Here is an 11,859-nt window from a genome sequence, read left to right as displayed (position 1 = left end):
GGGCATTGAGCTCACACTCGTTTCGTCAGAAAGCCTGAGCTCGTTTCCATACCCCTGAGGTAATCCTCAGGCCGCCAACCTGAGAGCAAGAGATACAGCGAGATTTTCAAGTTGTTCGTTTGAAAAACGAATTACTTGAGTGATTTGAACCGCAACCACACCGGTTATTGCTACTGTCCCCTCCGCCGCAGCCCCTGCCTGTGCCCATGCCCAGCCCTGCTGGGACCTCGACCCTCCAGCTGCAACTCCGAAAAACATGCAGGTATACCTGGGATACCACACACGAGCACTTACACAAAATACCTTGAGAATGCTGGTTTTTTTCTTTGCTTTACTAAATGCAGAATTAAAAAATGATTATGAATACAGAATTTAAAAATTATTATGAAATAATAGCCTACAGGCTATTACAGGAAAAAAAACCCCATCCCTGCTTATCTATTATGTCAATTCATAAATCGTTTATATTCACAGCTCTATACATTTATATTCGTCATTCCTTGAGCATGGTTTAATCTAATCACAATACTACATGCTTCAGCATTTTTAGATCCACTAACTTCCATAAAGCCATGTAGAAAGTGTTCCCCTCAACTTAAGCCCAGGTTAAACTAAACCATGACTTAACGAGAAAACAAACCAAGTCCATTTCAGTAGATAAAACGAGATTTTAAAAAATTTTAAATCAACTCCACCGACTCTCCCTTCCAACAGCATGGTGAAATGATGCAGGTATTTTCGCTGGGGAAGCTCCGCTCTTTCAGGTAAGAGGCTGCGCGGAACCACGCCGTGCACCCAGGTGGAGTATAGAAACGGAATGTGTTTGCAAACATTTGTTAACGGCTTGCAGCAGACTGTGGGAAACACTGAACGCACCCACTTCTTCCCGGTCATCCACCCTACTGCTGCTGACAGGCGGCGATGCGAGCGCCCCAGGCGCCGCCATGGCGGTGCAGCCCCTACGACGCCCCTGGTGTCCCGCCGTGGCCGTGGTTTCCTGAGATGAGGGACCACAGCGCGGCCCCGCTACCACCGCCCAGCAGCGTTCAACGCGCGGCCCCGCCGAGCGCAGGCTGCGCGCAGCAGCCTCCTAACGCTGCCCCTCAGCGGGCGGCAACGCGCCATTTCCCTCTGGGGCACGGACCGCGCCACAGGGACCGGCAGCGGGCGGGCGGCCCCTCGGGGAGCGCAGCCGCTCTGCCCCCGCCGCCCGCCCCTAGCGCGGCCTTTCCCGGCCGGCCGAGCTCCGCGCCCCGCTGAGCTCCCGCGCTGCTCCTCCTCAGCCCGCCCCAGGCACGGCCCCCAGGGCGGGAGGGGAGGACCCGCCCCGCCGGGCCGCGGCAGGCGGTCGGGGGGGGGGGGAGCAGCGGCGGGCCGAGGGGCGGAGCGCAGGCGCGCTGGGCGCCGAGGTGCCGGTGGCGGGCGGAGGTAGGGCGGGCCTGCTCGCCGCCGGCCGGAGCGCGGCGGTTGCAGCCCGGGCCTTGCTGCGACCCGGCGGCCTAGGCCCCGCCCGGCTCGGCGCTGCTCGGCGGGCGGGTAGAGGCCCGGCGGCCCCGGGGAGGCGGCTCCTGCGGGCTCGGCGGTGTGGCGGCGGGGCCGAGGGAGGCGGGTGGAGCCGGCTGCCCCCGGGACCGGGCGGCGCGTTCTGCGGGAGCCGGGCTCTAACCCGCGGCTCCTTCCTGTTGTCGGGAGGCGGCTGGAGGCGCCCGGGAGAGCGAGCGAGCGGCCGGAGGGGGCTCCTCTCCGGGGCGGTGCTTCCCCGCTTCCCCCTTCCGCAGGAAGTGGGGGGGCCGTGGCACTGCGAGGTGGAGAAGCATGGTGTGTATTTTTTTTTTCCCTCGTTGCTTTATTTCCTGTTCCTGCATGCTTGTTTTCCTCAGTAGTGCCCATTTTGAAAAGAAAAATGTAATCTTTTAACTGTGAAATTTCTCACGTCTTGCTCCTTTCTCATATACAAGTCTGCTGCTGACTTTGCTTGATACACCCTTGTAGAAGGTCATTAGAGCATCCCTAAGTGAAAGCTTTTAAAAACGATAACTCAGAGCTTTTTTTTTTTTTCCTTAAACCTATCATAAGCTTCCATTTCTAACTCAGTCACGTGTAAGATTTCTAGTGGTCATTTCCATTCTTTGGTTGTTGCCACTGATGGTGAGCAAAAGGGATTAGATAACTGCACAGACGATAGCTCCATAGAGGACTGAAAAAAGTCGGCAGATCTTCCATCTTACATCCCTGATGCACCCGTTCTGGGTGTGTGGGATGACAGAAAGTGGCAGGGTGGCCCTGCCCTCCCCAGACAGCTTTTCCGGTTCCCAGTGTTGCAGGCAGACAACTGGGCTGGATGGACCATTACCTGGGTGGCTCTGCAGGACATTTCATAGGCTCTTCTGCGAGTACTGGCAGAGGGACACAGTGCTTTGTTGTATTTCAGAATACTTAGTTTTACTGTTCTCTAAAAACTGCTTCTGTGTTTCTGACTCTTGTTGATAAGAGCTTCACAGTTTGCGTTGCATTGATACAACTCTGATGCAGTTCTCCTACTGGCTTCCAGACGAGGGTTTAGCTGAGGGAAGATTCCTCCAGACAGATGTTGCGTTGTGGTAGTATATACTGTTGGGGGAATACCAGTGAAGATGGGGTTTGTCTCTTTTTTTATAACAAGGTAGCTTACTACCAGTACACAGAGAACTGATAGGACTGGCAAAGTGGTGTCTTGTGAATATTTAAAAGCTGCCACTCAAAAGATGTACATGAATGCTATCCATATGCCTACTTGTGTAACTAGGAAACCTAGGAGAAAGTCATGTCTTATTTCTCCTGATTTGAAGACTGAGCTGCTCTTATTTTCTGAGCTTGGCTGGGCAACAATGAAGATATTGCTAGTTTAGCAAGGAGATGGTGAATAGTGACCCAGGCAGGAGTATGGGGACTTACTGAGTTACCAGGGCCTGTAATCAAGCTTGCCTTCATGTCTTTACTGTTATTCTGCACTAGGTCAATCGGAGCTAAACAATTACTCTTTCTCTGCTCCTGTTTCATTTTTCTCATCCCTAAAGGCATGGTCTAGGTGAGACAAAAGACTCCTTCTGAGCTTTCTGGAGGCCTGCAGAGGGTTGCCTTCCTTCACTGAAAGCATAAATTAATAGAGTCTGCAGATTTCTATCATACCTTCTAAATGCAGACAAACACAAGACAGATTAAAGAACAAAAAGGCAAATTAAAGTTTTAAAAATCTTATATAAATTCAGGAACTTGGAGCTTCTTTCATGTTGTGATTCTGCTTTTTTTTTCTCATGTCATAATACTGCTACAGTGCAGCTGTGCAACAGTGAAAAATGAGTGGTCCTTCAACTTGCGGTTCTGGGGTTTTTTGGGGTCGGTTGGTGTTTTTTTTAAAAATCTGTAATAGCTCCAGCTGCTTTCATTCAGCTTCAGAAGGGTCTCTTGTTACTGTCGTTGCCTTGCTGTCTGGTCTGCTGCGTTTTTTTATGTTAAAAAAAAAAAAAAAAAGGCAGCACAACATGACATGTGCTTTGTGGAACTTTGTTAAGGATTAGCACTGAGCTAATGTGAGGAGGGTGATAGCTGCCAGTATCACTTTGAGACGTGATGTTTGTCTTCTACATTCCCAGAAGAAGCTTCTGGTAATGATGTCCGCAGCAAACAGTACATTAGGTGAACTAATGTTTACCTCTTTCTTCCCTTCACAGCTAGGGTGGCAAAACACAAAAGAACCTCAGAATGTCTGTGATTCCGCAAGGAACAGCAACACTTCGTAAAGCAAAGAAAATCACTGTAAAAACGTGTCTAGATAACCCCTTTCTTTTTCAGTGGAAAACTATAGATGGAGAAGATATGCATTTTATACTGCAGACCTTAGAAGAAAGGATTAAACATACTGGACTTAAAAAGATTGAGACTCCAAGAAAGAAAAAACGTTCCCTTACAAAAAAACAAATGAAAAGAAAGTGTGATGCTAGCACCAACGAACTCCCTAAAGAAGAGGAAACAGAAGGCCATCAACAGAAACCAGGATGGACTGACATAAGTATTAGACGACAGCTTGCTATTGGAGTTAATGAAGTTACGAAAGCATTGGAAAAAAATGAGCTACTTCTCTTGCTGGTGTGCAAATCTGCAAAACCTGCCATGATCACATCGCATCTTATTCAGCTGAGTGCAAGTCGAGCCACACCAGCAGGCCAGGTTCCCCGTCTCAGTGAAACAGTTGCTCCACTTCTTGGCTTAACATCCATTTTAGCTCTAGGCTTTAAAAAGCAGTCTGATAAATTTACTGAAGCAATAGAAGCAATAATTCCAAAGATACCAGCTTTGGAAGTGCCGTGGTTTCAGTACAGAACTGAAGAATCTGTGGCTTACGTACATACGGATTCTTCAGAAAATCAGGAACCCGAGCAGCTTGCAGAGGCACTGGGGGATGAGCTCACGAGCCAGAAGCGGAAGCGTACGGAAAGCAATCAGCTCGATCTTTCAGATGTAATTTTACAGCCTTTGAAAATCAAGAAACTTGTTCCAAATCCAAATAAGATAAAGAAGCCACCTCGCAAAAAGAAAAAAGCTTTTTCAGCATAACTAATTTTGGTTTGGTTTGTCATATTAAACTGATTTTTTTTTAACGCAGCATGGAGTACGGCTCTAACTAAACTATTCCGTTAGGCTTTACAGTACAAAGTACCTGAATACAAGGTGAACTTTATGTTGCTTTCAGCTGAGGTGCTTTTCTGCTTTAATAAAGAATATTGCTCAAATTTGGGTGTGAGTCTTTACCTGGGGGCAAATATTTCATTAGCAGTTGGAGATCAGGGACTTAAAATCGGTACTGCATATGGTGAAGTAATATAAGACATAAGTACATCTTTGGAATTAATGCAAAGCATTAAACAAACTTTATATTTTTATACAGATGAACATGCTTCAAGCAAAACGGATTTGAGTATAATTATTCAAACAAATCAATACCAAAAGTGAAAGTTTATTTAAACAAAGGTCCATGCCAGTAGAACTCTTTTAAAGCTGGTTCAGTGCTTCAAGTAAACAGCTGTAACAGCACAGGCAGACTTCCCTTTAGAACTGTCAGAGTTTGCTCTGCTGAAAAATAAACTTGTTTTGGTCAAGAACATATGCAGACTTGGGTTCCATCTAATACCTGGTGTCCAATATGCTGAAGGAAAAACTTTATTTTCAAATACAGAACAAAACCAAACTACTACTGCTGCATTTTGAAAAAAAGACTTCTGTATGCAAACTTAACACACATCCTGTGAGAAAATGTAAACTAACCTAAACTCAATTTGGTTTCTAAATGGAGTCTAAAATTATTTTCCAGAAAATGGAGATAAGCCATATACTGTTGTATACAAAGCAGATGACAGCTATAACCGCTACAAGACTGAAAACATACCACATAAGTTTTGAGTTTCCTTCAGTTTTACTGAGGATTACGAACAGTTTCCTAATGAGACAGTTGTGTTGTAGGAAGGAAAGGAATAGGCCTGCAATTCAGACAGTCAAAATCAACAGCCTAGGAATTTACTTGGCGCTCCACATTTTAAGCAAAAGTCAGTACAGTAGTGTAGAAAAAAGCATAAAATACCTTAACTGAGTTACTCTGTTGTTCCTTAAAGATAGATGGAATTTACATGATGTAGTTTTCAGAGATTTGCTAATCCAGACTTCCAGTGCCATCAGCTAGCTAATCTGTATTTTGAATTTATTTAGTAGTGACTTTAGTTCATGACACCAACTATGAAGGGAGACAGTAGCAACGATTCTGTAGTCATGACGCTCCCTGAAGTTTAAACAAAACTAAGACACTTAATGCCAAAAATTTTGCCCTCCTTGGCTGGGGGTGGCAAGAAGAGGAGAGGTTTTTTTGCCTTGCTTTGTAGTCCTTCCTACACATCCTTTGTTTTGGCTTTTTGGATGCATATAACTTTGAAGGTGTGCTAGCACTAGCATATTAATTCCCACACTGGCTAACTGTAACATTTAAATCTTAGCCTTTCAACAGAGCATGAGGATTAGCTTTGGTAAAGAACGTGAGCACTGCAATCATCTTTCAAGCACTTTGCTGCCTGCCCAGGTCTATAGCTCTCCAGGGATTTGTGACCTCTCCGTAGATAGGAAATTACTCTGGGAAGGAAATGACAGATGTTTCAAAAGACTGGTGGGAAAGGTGGTGGAGCGAGCCTTAAGTTTGTGAAATCATCTCTTAGGCTTCGAGGAGTCTTACCTGGTAGCTGTTCATAGCTAGCCTAACGCACAGACCGGTTCAACTTTGGAAACAACAGGAGAGCCTCTCCTATTGAGCTGCCCATGGTGGCACCCACATGGAGAATAACCTTTTGTTAAGTATCTGCTTAGGAAGCAAGAGGGAGTTGCCACAATTTCCACCTCCTGAGAAACTCTACTATTGCATGGGTGCAGGCTGAGACACCGTCAAGATTTACATCCTCTCGCTGCTGTGCTACTTCAGCGAAGCACTTGAGGTGAAGAGCGGGGCTAGCCAAAAGGTTTGAGCGCTCAACAGGGACAGAGGAGACCTTGTTGGGTTACACAGCTGGTAGGTGACACACACAGGTTTGTGAACAGAACCCTCCAGGAACTGCCCCAGCACTTGGCCTCAGATGCCCATTTCCCTCCTGCTCTCTGGCCCAGTAAGTTTTCTCTCCCAGCTACAGTGCTGCACAGCTTCTCCAGGAGCACAACTCTGCCCTCCTTCCCCTCAGTTAACATGCAGCGTGAGCTAGGAAACGAGACAGAGAAGATTGCCCCTCAGATTCAGAAGTAAATGGCACTCCTTCCTTCATGTGCAATTACCCCAAGATTAGGGCAGAAAGCCAGGCTGCAGGAAACCCAGGCTCAAGTCTGTGTTCTACCTGGACATATTTGGTCCCATTGTGGCCTCACTGCTTTTCCAAACAATAGTACTGGGGAGGATTTATCTTCTGATTTAAGGGAAGAGAGGAGAAAAGAAAATGCCAACCATTTCTTCTATTTGCATTTTTTTGAGGGGAGGGCAGGCAGAGAACATGAGCATGTCTTTCACCTGGCATTCCAAGACCACCCATCCAGATTAGGGATGTAAGGAAGTACCTTAGCACTGAGGACAGAGCGATACCCTGCTGTCCCACCTCCTGTTAGGCAGCAGCTCAGTGAGGATTGCCGAGGCTCTGCCTTTAGAGCCGAAGCAGAACGCACCAAGGCCCTTGGTGAACCTCCTCCTCATCCTAGCAGACTCCCATGCCAATGCCCAGCCAGGAAGGCACCTTCCTGCCTTTTGGGAATTAAGAACTTAAGTCTTCGATGGAGTTGAGATGAAATTCTTGTTACCTCAGCTATCACTACCACCGATTACATTTTCAGGCACTTAATTCTGTTCAGGCCTCACACAGAGAGTCCAAGCTCCCTCTGCACCATCTGTTATGACTGCTACTAGCAGACAGGTATCAGAGTGGCCAAAGTCGTAAAGTCCAACTGTACCATGAGATGTCTGAAAGATCTCCTCTGAAGCCTTTTTAAATTCATGAGGTCCCAAGCTGGTGCACACCCAGGGGTCAGACAAACCACATTCAATCCCTTCCTTTGTTTGAAGGAGGTCGAATGCTTTAATCACAGAGCTATAACGCAGTAAGGGTTTATCACTGTCTCTAGGGCAGAATCCTCTCACCACAATTCAACAAGAAAAAGAAACCAAACCACAAGCCATTCACGCATCAGAAAAGGAGCAGGAAGAAAGAAAAACCCCACTGCTGTAAGGAGGGGGGTAGGGCTAGCAGTTATGAAGAACAGACAAATTTATCTTCATCTAAGTTGATGTTTTCAGGTACAGAATTCAACTTCCAGCAAAATCTGCTGTCAGATTACAGGCATGTTTAAAAGGAAAGTTTAGACATTTGCATTTCATGAGATATTCAAGTCACATTCAAAAGATGCTCACAGCACAGAGGCTTCACTACCACAATTTGGCACTTTCAGCTAGAACAGTTTCTTACTGCAGATTTTCTTGGTGCTCACGTTACTGCAGCATCCGTGAGCTGAAAGAACTGCTATTATATCTAGCTATGACGCTACGCTGGAATGCATATAAAGTGCTTCAGAAGCCGCTCTGGTTGCCGAGCATTTGCGAGGGAATTAAAACAGCTCCCCTCAACAACAAAGATCAGCCTCCTACATTTCAGGAAGCGCAGTACAGAGACTTCCAAGGACTGAGGGTAGAGCATTTCTCTTCTGCTTACCAGCCACAGATATAGCAAAACTTCTTGTTCCAAAGTCAGGATAAAAACACTACCAGGAACAATTTATGAATACATATTTACACAAGATACTTTTCATTAGAATTACAGACTTCATAGGAAATCAAAGTAGACAAAGGAATATGTGCAATTTCGCAGAAGCGTTGAAAACATTCAAACTATAAATATCCTGATAGCACTACTAAAATTCTTAGTTTTACACACAGGCTGATGTTATTCTACTGAGGAAAAACTAAGGTTTTGTGCCACAACTGTAAATTAAGTACAGTAATGTATTATCATTCCGGCAACATAGATAACACCTGCACTGAACAGTGCGATACTGTTAAATCAATCCACTGATCTATTGAAGATCAAAGTACAAATCTGTATTTTTATTGATTTGGCAGCGTTGCTTACGGAGAAACAAATGCACTAGTTAAACCAGTACATTGTCATACTGCTCCAGTTACAAAAACATCCAGGACTTTCATAGAGCTACAAACGTATCGTACTTCATGATTTTCCCCCAAATGATGATATCCACGTGAAGTAAATAAGCAAAGATACTCAAGTTTGTATCCTTCATTCTGTTACACTGACAAACATACACCACCACTTAATAAATAGAAATGCAGCAGTTCATCCACATAATAGCAAATATTTTTGTACCCTAATCCACCACTGAAGTTCAGTTTGTACAAAACAGTCTTTTCTACAGAGTGGAAAAAAAATACCTTCTTCTCATCAAGGTGCAAGCTAAGCTTTGAAACTTAAATGAATGTGCTTTTATTCTTTTCATGGACAATAAAAGTGTTTCATGGACCTTCTGATCTATCTGAAAATACATAAATTTGGTCACATATGGATGTCTTCCTTGTTCAGCTTTAATGGACTATTTCAGTATCACTGACGTTGTGCTTTTACTCCTCTTGAACAATACCGTTCCAAGAGTTATGGAGATCAAATTAACTCAAATGATGACCTCAGAGTTCTAGAAACATGTCCTCATTGTAAAACAAGACCAACCTAAAGGAAGAAGAAAACCAGAGTATTTTAGTTCAAGTACGGCAATAAATCTAAACAGCATCAGTTTTCCACACTTCAGTTATGGATCTTAAATATGACCAATTAAAAAAGTTATTTTAAAACTTCTGCCCATTTTGGCCAGTTAGATTAAAGTACCGTTATACCTAACAGAATTCAGAAGCTCTTTTTTTCTCCCTTACCTTTTCGGATTCCATGCCAGGACACCTCCAGTTGTACAAATAATACTGCAAATTTCCATCTCCAATCCCAAACTTCAGTTTTTCCAGGAATGTTTTGTTTTCCATTAAGTCTAGTGCATTGAACACATCAAATCCTTTCTGGCAATAGCAAAACATTTTTTAAATTTTACTTTTTAAAGTTACAAATGATGCACAAATATTTTACACAGTGGCATACAATATCCAAGAGACTAGGCTAAGTAAGTAGAAAAAAAAAGACAAGGGAATAATTCTTGCCTTTTAATTAGGTACACACACAAAGAAATTTTCCCAATAAAAAGTGAAGTATAAGGCACAACTTTGTTTGAAGATTATCTCCAAAAGAGTAGGAATTTTAAAGCCATTTTCAGGGGTAATGGTCTGAAGAGTCCCTAAAGCATTATCCTTTATTTTATCCTTATAGATATGCATTTTTTACAGTCATATACAGTGTTTTGACATACATGGCCTATTCCAGCTAAAGCTGCATAAATACAGCTTACGGTATTTTTCAGTCATTTATCATTCTATTAATGATAAACATTCTATTTATGTGATTCGGTGCTTTTCTGAAATGCCATTGTCTTTAGAACTCCAATCTTTCACATGTTACTCTCCCTCCCCTACTCATGCACCCTCTACCTACTCCTCTTTTCATCACCCTTCCAAATTCACCAAAGCTTTTCTGCTCTTGGTAAAGCCACATAGCCAAATTAGTCTCAGGGTTTTGTGCAGCAACACAAACATACTCAAATTCCAACTCACTATGAACTGTTAACAGGCAACATAAAAACAAGGTCAGTTAAGCCATCACAGTGACAGTCACCACGTATGAATAGCTGAATTTGCTTCGGGGTCTGGATATAAGAGTCCATTTATTTGCAATTAACTGCAAGGGAGTCTGACCTAAGATCTTGGAGCCTTAATAGCACAAAGGCAGTTCGTCAGCAGGACTTTCTATACTCTGAGATAAAAATAAGTTACAAACCAATAATGTTCAGTTCCTCAACCACAAGAAGATGGTAAGGAACATTCTTTACTCATTATAAAAACTAGATGTGGGTTGTTTTTTTTTTTTTTTCTTTTAAATAAGCACCCCATATTAGGAAAACGGGGACTGAAGAAAAAGAGGATTTTAAGCTCTCCATCAGTTTAGGAGTATTTAAAAAGAAAGTCACAAAGCAGAGACAGTGAGCTTAGTAAGTTTCCCCACTACCTTGCACAAGGGTCATTCTGTGTGCGGATAAAGCTACACTAAGTTAAGTGTGCTGTGAAAAACACACAGAAACAAACCAAATAAGGTGGCAAGAATTTGACACTTGGCATCTAAAGAAGTGTATTTTGAAATATTTCAAGGTAGTAATAGACAGTAACAGAAATCTCAGAAGGCAGGAAGGGAAGTGGGGGGGAAATAAGAGACACTGTAGGTACAGACACACTAATGAAGCTCTGCAATTAAGCACTTGAAATTCAAATAAATTGTAAAGTCTGCAGATGTAGTTTTAATTCAGTATCTAAACATCAGCAGATTAGGTTCAGGTTAATATCTTGAGAGGTATAAAAAAAAGTTCCTGTTCAAGGATACTTGCTCCACAGCTCTGCCAGACCATTAGAGCAGACTGAGAAGTGAACTTCTTCCCCATCTATAAGCTCTCTCCTGTTCTAGATCTAGAAATCTGGTGTCAGCTTCAACAATAAAAAAGTGTCACAGTTTTGGGGGGATTATCCTGCTGCAAAATCCCACTCCCTCCATGCAGAATACATGGAACCTAAGTGCCTAACTCCAAATTCTGGGTTTTGCTTTGGAGGTTGGGCATTTTGTCCTATAATTGCCAAGATTTTACTAGACTTAATTCTAAGATAATTTTATATAGTGCAATATGAAGATAAAAATCAACATTAAACTGACATGCAAACCCTGAAAGCAATTTGCTGAGTTGAATTTGTAACTCCAAAATGTTCTTTGGGAATAAAAGTACAGAAAAGACTGTGGTGGGTTGTCCCCAGCCAAGAGCCAAACACTCACCCAGCCTTTCACTTTCCTACGGGATGGGGGGAAAATAGAAGGAAGGCAAGATGACTTGTGATCAAAATAATTACAATTTAATAGAGAAAGACAAAGCTGCACACATAAGCAAAGCAAAAAAGAGCAATTCCTTCACTGCTTCCCATCGGTAGGCAGACGTCAAGCCACTTCCTGGAAAGCAAGGTCTCAGCATGCATAATGGTTGTTCGGAAGATAAATGCCATAACCAGGAGCATCCTCCCTTCCTACTCCTTTCCTTCAGCCTTTATTGCAGAGCCCAAAATCATGTGGTGTGGAATATCCCTTTGGTCAGTTGAGGTCAGCTGTCCTG

General features: G+C 43.5%; 2 protein-coding genes across 2 annotated transcripts in view; one reads left to right on the top strand and one right to left on the bottom strand.

Moving 5' to 3' along the window:
* The first annotated feature begins 1,434 nt into the window (after window positions 1-1,434).
* Window positions 1,435-4,769, top strand: RPP38 (ribonuclease P/MRP subunit p38). Its single transcript, XM_074834936.1, has 2 exons — window positions 1,435-1,818; window positions 3,711-4,769. Exon 2 carries the CDS (start codon window positions 3,742-3,744, stop codon window positions 4,591-4,593), a length of 852 nt encoding a protein of 283 aa, XP_074691037.1. The 5' UTR covers window positions 1,435-1,818; window positions 3,711-3,741; the 3' UTR covers window positions 4,594-4,769.
* Window positions 4,770-8,316: 3,547 nt separating this feature from the next.
* NMT2 (N-myristoyltransferase 2) overlaps window positions 8,317-11,859 on the bottom strand; it is a 32,373-nt gene continuing 28,830 nt past the window's right edge. The window contains exons 11-12 of the mRNA XM_074834934.1: window positions 9,485-9,622; window positions 8,317-9,284 (exon numbers count right to left, since the gene is read on the bottom strand). Of these exons, the coding sequence (XP_074691035.1) occupies window positions 9,264-9,284; window positions 9,485-9,622 (159 nt within the window). The 3' untranslated portion in view covers window positions 8,317-9,263. The remainder of the gene's footprint in view (window positions 9,285-9,484; window positions 9,623-11,859) is intronic.

This window comes from Strix aluco, chromosome 1 (assembly GCF_031877795.1).
Source record: "Strix aluco isolate bStrAlu1 chromosome 1, bStrAlu1.hap1, whole genome shotgun sequence".
Classification (NCBI taxonomy): Eukaryota; Metazoa; Chordata; class Aves; order Strigiformes; family Strigidae; genus Strix; species Strix aluco.
Note: the sequence above shows the minus strand (reverse complement) of the source record. Positions and strands in the feature narration are given on the sequence as shown.